This window comes from Psittacula echo (assembly GCF_963264785.1).
Source record: "Psittacula echo genome assembly, chromosome: 1".
Classification (NCBI taxonomy): domain Eukaryota; kingdom Metazoa; phylum Chordata; class Aves; order Psittaciformes; family Psittacidae; genus Psittacula; species Psittacula echo.
The window spans coordinates 90703617-90717132 of record NC_137735.1 but is presented as its reverse complement, the minus strand read 5'-3'; the positions used below and the strand labels follow the sequence as shown (position 1 = coordinate 90717132).

General features: G+C 46.2%; 1 protein-coding gene across 1 annotated transcript in view; it reads left to right on the top strand.

Annotated features, from left to right (window-relative positions):
* Positions 1-13516, top strand: part of ABTB3 (ankyrin repeat and BTB domain containing 3) — a gene marked incomplete at both ends in the record, with an annotated part of 169257 nt that overhangs the window by 102269 nt on the left and 53472 nt on the right. The window contains one exon of the mRNA XM_080635079.1: positions 8920-9124. Coding sequence (XP_080491205.1) covers positions 8920-9124 — 205 coding nt within the window. The remainder of the gene's footprint in view (positions 1-8919; positions 9125-13516) is intronic.

The window sequence follows — 13516 nt, the reverse complement described above, 5'->3', positions numbered from 1 at the left end:
ACTTATTTATTGCCAGAACAAAAGCCTTATTTGTCAGATATTTGTCACAGATTAAGCAGCATTGTAGAGAAAGGGCAAAGCTTAGTCCCTGTGAGCGGTTTGGTTCATGCACTGTATTGCTGAGCTAAGTGGAGATACTAGCCAAAACCTAAATTCAGATCATAGTGCTCCCTTCAGCACAGGGTTTGGCCATAGACTGGCAATCTGTGTGGGTATTCTCCACTTATGGTGGTAGATCTACTTTATGAGGGCCCTCCACTGAGTTATTTCACAAGATCTCCATGTCCTTGCTCTCCCACCTCTTTCTGGACCTTTTATTTGAGGTTCCTCCTCACTGCAATCCACATGTCATCTGCTCCGTGTGTAACAGATAAAAAAGAGAAGTTGTTGAGCTTTCCCTTCAGTGAGCACAAGACAGATTAATGCAGTACTTAAAAGCTGGGTAGTTCGTTGCCTCCAAGTGCTAGCTGGTTGCAGGCTTTCCTAGCCTCTCTGTTCCTCTTGCAGCTCCCTCCGAGTGATGGACCTGAACCTCTATTCACTGTCTGTGCATGAGAGGGATTATGAGTTTCTAAATAGCCTCAAATGACCCCCTGCTGTTCTCCCCTTTCCCCTGAGGTACCCGCTATCATAAACCGTAAAGCAATACATTTATTTATCAGTGAAATGAAGCAGGGGGGAAGATAATTTGAAAATACCAGTCTATACCCTGCTAAGGCTTTACCTTCCCTTTCACTGCCATGCTGACCATGGAGTTACAGGGGCTGAACAGAGGCAGCTATCACTTTCCTGGTCCCCATCTGCTGTCAGCACTCCTTTGGGGGCTCCCTGGCTCTCCCCACAGATAAGATTCAGCCACCTTTGCCTTCCTGGGGGCCGAGCCAGAGTCTATCCCCATGCAGGTGGCTTTCTTCCTCCAGGGCCTCTATCTCATGCATTTGAGCCCACTCAGGTTTGATGATTAGAGGCAAAAGGCATTGCCTTGGTGGGTGGGGGATGCTGGAGCTCCAGTCCTCCACCAACCTTCTGTGATACACCACTGTATTGGCACAGGACTCCCTCACGTTCATCACCCTTGAAGTGCAGACTCCTCTTCACCCCTGAACTCCTGTGCATGACAGCACGCTTGGTGTTAAAAGGGCATTTTTCTTTCCTTAGGTTTGCAGTCCTCTCTGCCCCTGCTGTGCAGAGCACAGACAGACAGGCCAGGGTGAGCACTCTTCAGCTGGCCTTTTCAGCCATGGGGGGCTGTTAGATTCAGAGTTTGAGCACATGGGCCTAGGTCAGGCCAAAGAAAACCTGGGAACAGTGGTCCATAAGGCAGTAGCAGTCTGCAAAGGGAAGGCTCTGCATTAGGTCAGGAGATGAATAGCTCATCTGAGTCAAAGCTTGTTTTGTTTGGAGTTGACATGGTTTAAGAGGAATCAAACACAAACATCATACTTGCCCCATTGGATTGGAGATTTTGAAGGTAATAGTGTTGTTATAATAGGTATGTGAACTTGAGAAGGTTTAACTGTTATTGTGGCTTCTTCGTGGAGTGTATCCAGTCCCTAATTTCTCAGTCTTCAAAGGCTTTGCAAACACTAGATCACACATGAACGCTACTCTGTAATATAAATAGAAGCTTCTTGTGATGGTGGGATAAGGGGAGATAAAAGGTTAAATGACCTGTGGGAGGCCACAAGGAAGCCACTGTCAGGAAATGGGCTGCTTGTATCCTGGTCCTCTCTTTTGGCACTGAATTCAGAGTTTGGGACCACAGCTCCTTCATTTGCTCTTCTGTGGGTGAGACGGTTGTTAGGAAAAGAAAAGGTTGCTGGGAGCAGCAAATTCACATAGGGTCATGGTATGGGCAAGTGGAGATGGCAGAGATGGGGAGGTTTCTGCAAGATGAGCTCAGTGGTGAATCTGTTGCATGGGAGATGCTCCGCTGACTGTGGGTTATGGCACCCCAAATGCACCCACAGCCTCGGGCAGCTGGCTCTTGAATCTGGAATATACTATATGCCAAGAATAGCATAGCTTTACGTAGGAAGTCACTTTGTGCTAAGAGCATTGTGCACAGTGAAATATGTACTAAATGCTTTATAGTGTGCATCCACCTAGCTCTCTGTGCACTCCTTTCCTGGTATAGATGGGTCATCTTGAGTTAACAATGCAAAGACCTCCAATAAATCATTTGAGAAGAAGTTTCACTGGAGCAGTTTTTGCTCAGCGGGCTTTTGAAACATAAGAGATTGATGCAGCACCAGAGGTACAGCAAACATGGAGGAAGTGTGTAGCTGAAATCAAGAGTGTAGGGATGGCTGGGGTGGCTGACTGCTGGAGGCAGTCTGCTGTGGTACAGGAGATACAGTTCAACTACTTGTGTTCACCCCCATTCATGCGCTTACAGGCGTAGGCTGGCGTGAGATGTAGCAATGCATCTCCTCAGTGCAGACACCAGAGGAAATGGGGAGGTGGGAAGAGAAACGTAGCTAAAGTCTGGGAAGGATGCAGGGTGGCCACGGCTACCAGGTAGCATTCTGATTGGACAGACTGTGGTTTATTATCAGGGTTATAAATCATGTTTTCAATACAGCCTCCCCAGAGCTGATCATGAGCAAACCCAAAGATCCAAGACCTTTATACTTAGGTGTGAAATGAATCCATAAGAAAGTGAGTTTTACACCCGGCTCACATGCTTGTAAAGGGGCAAACTTTGGAAACTGCTGGCCATTACATGGAGTTGACATCTGGAGTGCAGTTCCCTGACCAGTTCTTTTTTGTGGTCTGGGCAAGACAAAGGAGGACATTAAGGGCTCTGAAGGACAAGCACAACCCTAGTCTACAGCTCTGGCCCCCTCTTTGCATGGGGATGATGTTTACTCAGGTAATGCTGGTGCTGTCAACATGCAGGGCATGATTCCTGAGAGCAGGCTACACTCATTGGAGTCATGGGCAGCAGGATGGATGATCAGACCAGCATTATCAGACTGATGGGTGCTACCTGCAGGGTGCTGCCATGCTAGAAACACAGCCTGCTGCTGCTTCTCACGATGTCCTAACAGGACGTGCCGTGGAGGGTTGGCTGTGATAGAAAGATCCTTTTCCCTTTGAAGAAAAGACATGGGCCAAAGAACTGTGTGGCCTCTTTTCAGTGTGCAAAAATATCATCATTAAGTTATTCTTGCTGTTTTAGGACATGTTTTTGTAACAAGAAAAACTCGAGGTAGGTGTCATAGGGAGTGGCCCTGTAAGAATAGGTCCATGACCTCAGGGTCATAGTTGGCCAGTCACACACCCTGCTGAACGTTGTATGCTGTGGAATTTTATCCCTCTGAAAGCAGTGAGTGTGCTCATAGGCAGACGTGATTGGACAATCAGGTCCATCATGACAGACCATAAAATCCCACAGGAAGCTTCCCAGAAGTCAGCGTTGAGCATCTGTCATTTCCTCTTTCTTCCTTCTCTTTGCTTTTCTTCTTCCCCCTCCTCTCCCCCATCACAAAACTGGAAATGAATGTGCTATATTGTAAATATTTGCCTTTAAAATAGTAAAAGCAGTGATAATAGCTTTTACTGAAGCCAAAAAGGCTTTGCTGGTGACTGTGGAGCAGGCTCCAGCTGTCCACTTGTGTGCTGCATGTTGTTGTATATTATACACCATCCCCATACAGACTGGAGCAGCTTAACTTTCCCTGTCACATCACATCTTTGGCTTGAAGTCAGTGAAGCTGTTCTTTAAATATTCAGTATAGCCTTAAACCAGGCCTGTGTCACAACATGAACATTACATAATATTTTCAATCTTTAAATTAAATGTATGTGGACCTTGCATTCATAAACTGTGCTGAACTGACAGCAGCAGTGATGGGAAGGCCTGTTTTAGTTGTGGAAGGGGCGAAATGTGTGGAAAGCAGCTATAGTGGCTGCTTTCCACACACTCGGGTATGCTGATGGTTTCATGGGTCCATTGCTAGGCGGTGTGTGAGGCATGGTGTTCCTCCCCTGGGCTGACAAGCTCCAGCGTGGAGCTGCATTGCCAGAGCCCTTCCCCATCCCGATTCAGGGCTGCAAGGCAGCGCCAGCTTGGGGCTTGCTGCTGCCTTTGCTGCTCTCTGGGAGCCTGCTCTCCAGTTCTGGATACCCAGCTTCAGCAACAAAAATATCCTCAAACATCCCGCACCTCGCTGTTCAGTTTGTTTTCTACATGTCTACCCCATACAACGTGCTGTTTTCCTCTCCCTGTTCCTGCCAGCAGAGCAGTTTGTGCGTTGGCTTGTGTTGCATGCATTACGGAAGTGTTTATTTGGCTTAAATTAAAAACAAAATAAAATTGGCAAGGCCTTTTGTCAGGCAGATCAGCTCCTCGGTCTGTTCCTCAGATGGGTTGCAGGCGGTGGTACAGGAGTGAGAATGAGCACAGGGTCAGTGAGGCAGGGATCCCCACCAAAACCCTTGTGTGATCCCACAGCCCTCAGGAGCCAGGTCCATGGAGTTAAAAGATCAACTGGGATTTTCATTTTCTATGTTTTCTGGTGTTTTTTTTGTAATGATGCACTCAGTAATTTATTGGCCTTTCAGATGCACTTAGTTGATACAGCTGAGACATTTTCAGGTGCAGAAGAACCAGCAATGGTGTGAGCAGGTAACCTTCCCTTGCAGAGCATTGCTGTGCTGACCGCATCTCTGAAGAGCGGAGATGGCTGACACAAGCTGATGGAGGGGGCTTGCCTTTCTGTGCTTAGCCACAAATTCAAGTTTGCCCTTTGTGTTCAGATATACCGTAGCTTTTACAGCTGGCAAGGAGAACTTGTATAGGTTGGGCTTCCCAGATGAGACCTGTGGCTGACTGCTGGGGACCAGACCAGTGAGTCCCGTCATGGAGCTGGTTTCACATCCATGGGCTTTGGGGTGCGCTGGCCACGATCAAAGAGTGTTTCAACTCTTGGTATATTCTTTGGAAGAAAATGGAGAAGCAAAAAACATATTAGCAAGGAAGAATAGAGGCAGCAAAATGTGGTAAGGATTGAAAAAAACACACGTGCATCTCAAACCAGATGTTAACACTATACTACATTTTACAGAGTATGAATAAGTACTGCCATACAGTGTGTGCGTGTGTCTGTCAGCGTCCTCATCTGTTCTTGGCACTGATCCCAGTGCAGTTTTTGCTCTGAAGAATTTGCACCATAACTGGAGGAGGAAAAGGGCACCAGGGCATGCAGTGAATTGTCCGAGGTTACACTGTGGAATAAAATAGAGAGCAGTGATTCCCGTCCTGCCTCCAGTCTTCTGCCTGTTGGGTACCAAGATCATAATGCAGCCTTTTATGCTTACTTACAGCCAGCCCCCTGTGAAGTTCAGTGCTTTATAGGTATTCATTATTTAAGCTTTGAATTATCTCTGATAGAGGAATGTTATAATAATTGTTAATATAGGTATTATTTGAAATGTAACCAGAGATAACATAGGAAAGGCAAAAGCAAGATCTAAGCCAATCAGTTCTTGGTATAATGTGATTAAATGAGGTTTAAACATGAAAGGCATTAATAAAGCTTTAATGGCATGAATTGGTTTGGGTTTCTTAAGAAGCAGTTGAGGAAATACAGCATAAAAGGGTGAACTCCTGATCATATTGAAATGGATGGGAGCTTTGCCACTGATTCCAGAGAGGCCTGAGTTCCTCTAGCCTTGCATCAGCAGCACTGCTGAGCTGCCTGCCCTGCCAACGTCATTCTTGTTGATGCTTTCCCTCCTTACTCACCGTGCAGCTTCCTCTGATGCTGGATGTGTCACTGAAGTTGCATTGCACCAGTGCTTGGGGAAGAATGAAGATAAAGTAATGCTGCTGCCTGTATCTGAGCCTAAATGGCATCCTGATTTTTATTCATTGTTCAGTACAGGAGTCAGAGGTGCCTCTGTCTCAATCCACTGAAATAAGACTAGTCATACGCTTGACTTCAACCACATGCTTTAGTGCTGTAGTGGTTTGGGTCTGAAAAGTCTGAATTTAGTGCAGCTTCTTTTTCTCTGCTTTTACAATTATTGTTAAAGCTGGATCTTGCAGCCAGCACTTTTATGCCGTTGTTTTGCCTTTTGGAGATAAAGAGAGGAATTTACTTTTGCTGTCAGCAGTGTTGCTGGCAGTTAAATTGGCCAGTGCTAGACTTGGCAGTGCACATCTGCTGTGACAGAGTGGGCTGAGTGAAGGGGATCCCAAACTTTCCTACTGCTTCTAGGTGTCTGCAGTTAATTTGGGGCAAGACTGAGGAGTCACCTCCGAGGCACATCTGCTTCTGCTGCAGATCTGATCCTGCAGGCTTTCTGCATGAACAGCTTCTCCTGGAAATTATGAGAATATAGGGCTGCAAGATTGGTTCTATCATGATGATTTCCTGGCAGAAGGAAAAGACAGAAACTATTTTTAAATGAAAGCTTTGAATCAGAAGAATATTGCAGAGCGCAGCAAAAAATTGTGTTAAACCCCTGAAATCATGGACTCGGCAGTTTTCTCATGCCAGCGGTTTTCTTCTCTCCATGGTTTTAAGGCTGTGATTTTCAAGGACTGGGCTGAGCATTTTTCAACGAGACATTTCTATTCTCTCTGGTGCACATTATCACAGCAGCATCATCATTTTCTGTGTGAGTCAGGTTAGAGAGAGGTGATATGTGCTGTGGTGTGTTCACAGGGATGGGGCTTTGCAGAAAAACCTGTGGCTCTGCCTTGCACACAGTCAAAATCATTCTTCTGTAAGTTTGCCCAGGAGTTCATTATTGAGCTTTTATTTTTTTTTCTCCCAGATTTGGTTTTATGTTCCTACCTCGGTGCACATTTTTAACTTTTCCTTCCAAGTTTCACTGCTCAGTGGTCACCTGGGAAAAGCAAGTAAGAGAAAGTGTGTGACTTCTTCTTAACACTGGAAAATTATGTCCTCTTTTCCCCATCACTCGATTTCGTATAGCTTAAGAATGACCCAAAGGGCTCTTGCTTCAGGTTTTCATTTAAAACAAACCATCTGATTTGATCTGAGATCATTATTTCCCCCTAAAGCACTCTCAGAGTGATCTGAACGTGTGAAAAAAGACAGTTTATAACCACAATTGTTTCCTTGCCTTTGATAGAGTGGTCACTAGTCAACAGAGGTAAAATTCACTGCCTCGGAGGGAGGCACTTTAGTTAATTAGTTACCATCAGCACTGTGCTAAGAGACTTCACTGCTGCTTTCCCATATATATTTGCCTGTTCATCTCACTTGCTGGCTTTACTGATCCTGGTCTGCATACTGCCACTGATTTCCCATACCTACCCTGTGAGGAAACACTCGGAACCACTTCAGTGGAGGGGAGACAACAAGCATCATTCTCTAGGGCCATCTTCGAATCATAGAATCACAGACTGGTTTGGGTTGGAAAGAATTCTTAAGATCATCCAGTTCCAGCTCCCCTGCCATGGGCAGGGACACCTCACACTAGACCATGTTGCTGTCCAGCCTGGCCTTGAACACTGCCAGGGATGCAGGATTCACAACTTCCTTGGGCAACCCATTCCAGTGCCTCACCACCCTCTCAGTAAAAAACTTCTTTCTAATATCTAACCTGAACTTCCCCTCTTTCAGTTTTAACTCATTACCCCTTGTCCTACCGCTACAGTCCCTGATGAAGAGTCCCTCCCCAGCATCCTTCTAGGCCCCCTTCAGATACTGGAAGGCTGCTATGAGGTCTCCAGGCAGCCTTCTCTTCTCCAGGCTGAACAGCCTCAACTTTCTCAGCCTATCTTCATACGGGAGGTGCTCCAGTCCCCTGATCATCCTCGTGGCCCTCCTCTGGACTTGTTCCAACAGTTCCATGTCCTTTTTATGTTGAGGACACCAGAACTGCACACAATACTCCAAGTGAGGTCTCACGAGAGCAGAGTAGAGGGGCAGGATCACCTCCTTCGACCTGCTGGTCACACTCCTCTTGATGCAGCCCAGGATACAGTTGGCTTTCTGGGCTGCGAGCGCACACTGAAGCTGGCTCATGTTCATTTTCTCATCGACCAACACCCCCAAGTCCTTCTCCACAGGGCTGCTCTGAGTCTCTTCTCTGCCCGACCTGTAGCCGTGCCTGGGATTGCTCTGACCCAGGTGTAGGACCTTGCACTTGGCATGGTTAAACTTCATAAGGTTGGCATCAGCCCACCTCACAAGTGTGTCGAGGTCCCTCTGGATGGCATCCCTTCCCTCCAGTGTATCAACTGAACCACACAGCCTGGTGTCATCGGCAAACTTGCTGAGGGCGCACTCAATCCCATTTCCTGTGCTCTGGAAACCATAGGTGCTGGGTGAGCCTACTTCACAGGTCTTCTGCTAACATGAAATTTTCCTGTGCTTTCAGATTGGATTTGGTTGCATGTTTCTGATGCTGTCTTTTAGGAATTTTCCCCCCTTTTTCCTTCACCCACATGTCCCTTTGCACTCTCCTTAATGCTCTGTGCGTTACCTGACTGTCTCCTTCCTCCTTTCAAGCGGATGGATTTCCGTACCACTCTCTAACCAGGAGCATGCAGCTTTTGGTGCCATTCTGAGTTGTTCTCACTGGTCATTTTGGGGGGCTGTGGGGTTTAGGTAGCTGTGTCCCAGGCCCTGTCATACCATCTCTTCTGGAGTGCTGAGATGATGCTGCCTACACACCATGTTTGCAGAAAAACGTCTTCTGCAAGCCTTTGGGATCTTGCCGGCAGCATGGGTATGTCACACCACACCATGTAAACCACCAGGCAAAGTTCAGCCTCGTGATGGGCAATGCACCGGATCCTGTCCTACCCTTTGCCATTTGCATATGTGAGGTTAAACAGAAGGGGAAACCAACCCAGCGTGTCTTTTGGTTTGAAAACTCAGGGAAGAGGCAGCTGAAAAGCCTGGCATTCACCCAGCTTTTGCTTCTTTCCAGGCGACCTGGTGTCTCGAGCGATGCACCACCTCCAGCCTCTCAACGCCAAGCAGCACGGGAATGGGACACCAATGCACCAGAAGCAGGGATCGTTTTATTGGGAGCCAGAGGCTCTGTACACCCTCTGCTACTTCATGCACTGTCCACAGATGGAGTGGGAAAACCCTAATGTGGAGCCATCAAAAGTCACACTGCAGACTGAGAGGTAAGAGCACTTAATGTCGTGGTGAAGACCTTTTGTTAATAAATCAGCTTGGTTAGCTAATTGCTAATTACAGCTGGCATGTGAGAGGCTGCGGAGCAGTCTGGTTTGGTTTAGGATCACCTCTTTGAAATCTGTTTCTCTCACCGAAGCGCTGCATGGCTGAACCAATATATATCAAAAGTGACACCCAGTGGCTACATACAGCAAATTGGTTCCAGATGTGCACTCGGGAGAGATTTCCTTTTCCTTTCGTTGTTGCTCAGCTATTCTGTGTTTTGGAAAAGAAAATGAGAAGTTCTATTTCTGGCCTAGCGGGTTTGGGTTTAAATGTGTTTTTTCTATGCGTTAATAGGGCTCAACAGCTGTGACTGGGGAAGTGGAAAATGAATAGAGTAGTGTGTGGAAAGGAGAGGTCATTAAAAGATGCCGGGCTCCAGCCATGCCGAGTACCCAGGCACAGGAGTAACCTGGGGAATGCCCTGGCGAGGGATGTGGCAGGCTCCGGTTGTGCTGCTGTTGTCCCCACTCCAGGGATGTTGAGAGATTTGTTGAGGGATTTGTTGAGGCACGCTTGAGGCCCCGTCAGTCTCAGGGTTTGCTGTAAGGTGAGAAGAATATGCCACTGAAGCCAGTGATGGGGTTACCAACACTGGCAGGCAGGCAAGGTGCCCAGCGCAGGGCAGCTCTTCACCCAAGTGAAAAGAAAGCAACCAGGACAGCCTGCTGGCCAGGAAAATAAAGCCATCTCCTGTCAGAAGCCCAGCAAGCCCTCTACTAACACAAGCCTCCACTTGTGTGCTGAGGCACAGAATCACAGAATAGTTTGGGTTGGAAGGGACCTTCAAAACTCATTTAGTCCAACCTCCCTGCAATGAGCAGGGACATCTTCAGCTAGATTAGGTTGCCCACAACCGCACTGATGCTGTGCTATTTCCCTGCCATGCTTCTCCCCAGCTCTAAACCAGGCTTCCCCAGTACTGAGATGAGAGGACCAGCAGGTGCTTGGAGAATGCTGGGTATGAATTTTGAGGATGGGTATCATGGTGATGCAGATGCAAGCTGTTTTTTCAAGCTGGGCTCCAGATTTACACCCCAATGCATATATTGCACTATACGTGCGTGCCAAACTCTCATCTGCATGTATGCCTCTAGAACTGTGCATATAGGGTTTGGTTATTGTTTCAGTATGAGGTCTGCATCTCAAAACCAGCATTTGAGAATCTCATTATATGTGTAATTATAAATGGTATATAATATGATATCTTCATTGAAATACTTTTGTATTGATTCACAGAAAAGCATACAAGATGAAATTCTGGCATTAATGATGTTACTGGGAATTCTGCCATTTGCCTTTGGATGGCATTTTGTTTCTTTTCAAGTTTGGGTCGCTCCATGGGCATGTTTGTAGCTTTTTGCTCTATTGTTTCCAAAGTACAAAAGAATCCAGAATTCTCTCTTTTTTCCAGATTAATTTTAATTTCATGGTTTGTCATACAGCCTTGTTATTGCAGAAGGCAAAAATTTGTGTCCAAGAGTGGTCAGTATGCACAAAAGATAACCAAAATTAGAAAATGCCCTCATTTGATCTATAGTCCCCATGCATGGGAGAAATGCCACTGGGACCAGTGGAAATATATATAAAAGTGAATAATGCTGAGGCTCTGATTTTGTCAGATTTCAGCAGATTTCTCTGTGAAAAGTGAAAAGGGCAGGGGAATATTTGAAAAATCACTTTTAATATTTGCTCTAATGGGTTTTCCTTTCTCTGAGGTCACCTTTATGCATGTTCTCTTGGTTAGAGCAGTTGAACCGGTGACTATTTAAAGTGATTGTTCTTCTTTGCTTTATTTTGAATACTCCATCTGGCAAGACATCTTCCTTTGGCAGGGCGCTTGAACAACTGTGGTGTGCGGTTAGGGCCAGAGCAAGTACTTGGTGTTATTGCCAAGAGCTTGTGGTCACTTTTGGAAGGAGCAGATATGTCTCCTGTTGCCTAATCAAGCATGCGTTAGTACTTAGTGCTGGAATGGGGGCGATGCAGGGTTAAGCATGAACCCGGACATTTCCATGGGGTTGTGCTCTGGAGCTTCACCAGCTGCATGTAACCATCCTGTGCTGCAGAAAGGAGAGTGGTGAAGCTGACTTCTCTTTAGTGCTCTGAGGAGCATTCTTACCCATTTCCCGTCAGTTTTTTTACATGCAAGCATGCTTTGTGGTCCATTACTTATTTATGACGGTTTTGGTTTCCATGATGGTTTTTGTGCGTTGGAAGGGAGTGGGTTTGTTAAACACGACTTTTTCAGATGCAGAATATTTGCCAGCTTTGTGCCATAGCTACACGTTGTATTCTGTCCCTTCTTCTCCAGCTGTGTCAATTGGTTTTACGCTAAAAGAAGCCCGGAAGGAAGCAAGGAGGTCCAGGCATCTTTCACCACCCTTGGCCTCTCTGTGTTCCTGCTGGTGCAGAGAAGCCAGGAATGCATGGATCTGATTGTAGGCAATATTCCCATGAAATGGGTATTGTTCGTGGCTTATATGAAGCCAAATTGGCTACTGTCTTGGCTCCCTCCTCCCTGACCATGCATGCCCAGAGTTGAGAGTGTTGTGGGATGCAGCCAGAGAGCTTCCCTGGTGCTTGTAGGGCTTGGCTGGCCCCATAAGAGCTGTTCCTGTCTTTCCCACCCATTTCCAGCCCACCTGGATTGCAGTTTTGAACCAGATTGACTTAGGAGGCTGCAAAGACTCTTCAAGTCCTTCTGTGGAGGCTGGATACGGGAGGGAAGGTGGTGTGGCGGCAGTCTTGTCTGGCTTAGCACTTTCCAGCACAGAGAGTGGTACCTCCTCCAGAGTCTTGGGGGACACATAAATGGAATGTTTTCATTTGAATAAATCTGGCTCTTTTTTTCTAGGGAGTGTTTCTTTGTGTTTGCTCTTCATGGAGGTAAAAAAATGAGATTGCGGTGTTTGTCTTTACATAAAATAGAAGGGAAAATGATTATACACTAAAGCTCTTGCTTGGGGAGGCTCCTTTCGTGGCAGGGGAAAGAGGTGGAAAGTGGACAGGACTGCTCAGAAAACCTGGAAAATATTTCCAAGTTCCTAAGTGCCAACAAACTCAACCATAAGATGACTACGTGACACCTTCCTACCCCAAATTTATATTCTTCTTTCATTCTGGTCACTTTGGAAGAAACTCTGATTTTTTGGCTGTGTTGTGGCACGAACACAAGGTAGTCCTGCTGGGGTGGGTTATCTAATGGCCCCAGGTACCATGTAGACAGCTATTCTGGCAGGCATGGAGTTACAGGCAGGGGTTTGGACCAGTCTGTGAGGAATGGAGACAGCTATTTTAGCAGGCATGAAGGTATAGAGGGAGCATGTGGGGTGGACTTGTTTGTGGGGTTCTCCTTTCCAAGCATGATGTGATGGAGGCATTTCTCTTTGTGCCAGGTATTGCCTGCAAAAGCACTGCTCCCTCCAACTGCAGGCAGCCGTTTTCTTTATTCGCTTTCCCTGGAATTAAAAATAAAGGAATTGTAGATGAAGCCACTTTTGCCAAGATATCTTTCTCACTTGCTGCTTCTGGTTTAATAAAAGGATCTGTCTCGTGGTTGTGTTTTGCTTCTCAGCCTCTATAACACTTCCAAAATTATGGCAAGTAATTTCTTAAGGACCGGAAAGCGCAAATCTGTAGCTGCAGATTTGTGTGATGTTTTTTTCTGTAAGTGGTTCCTTACCCACTTTTATCCACAGCTATATTGACAAAGTCCTCATTACTTCCTAACTCTCCATGTTCCCCATTAACAACTCATTGAGAAGCAGCAGCTCAGCAGCTCAGCCGGTTCAGAACCACTCATTAATTCTGCACACAGGCAGCAAAGTTCCTTCTCCACTGCTTCCTCTGCTGCTCCACCTTGGAGGAGCAGTAACTCCCTGTACTACTCCAGTGCTTCCTCTGCTGCTCTGCCTTAGGGGAGCATTAACTCTCTATACCACCCCGCAGCCTTCAGCTTTTCTCCTCAAATCTTCATTGAGTTGATGGATATGTGTCTGGTTCTAACCTTCGTTTCACTTTTCCCTCACTACTTTTCCCTGTATGTGGAGTAATCCCTTAGGAAATTCTTATGGGCGATTGCTTGTTTTTTATTTTTGTGCCTGCCTTGCATATGGACACACACAAAAATATACATGTCCCTTACAAATGCACACATGCAAATTATAGCCTGTAGTCATTGACGATTAACGGAAAGGTTTTGGGTTATCATCTGAATTTTGGTTCATGCTTTGGATACCTGATTGGTTAATGTGAGGAGTGTTCCACTATTATAAAATAACTTGAACCCTTTCAAAACATCTTCATGACTGGTACATGTCTGTAGTAGAGATTAT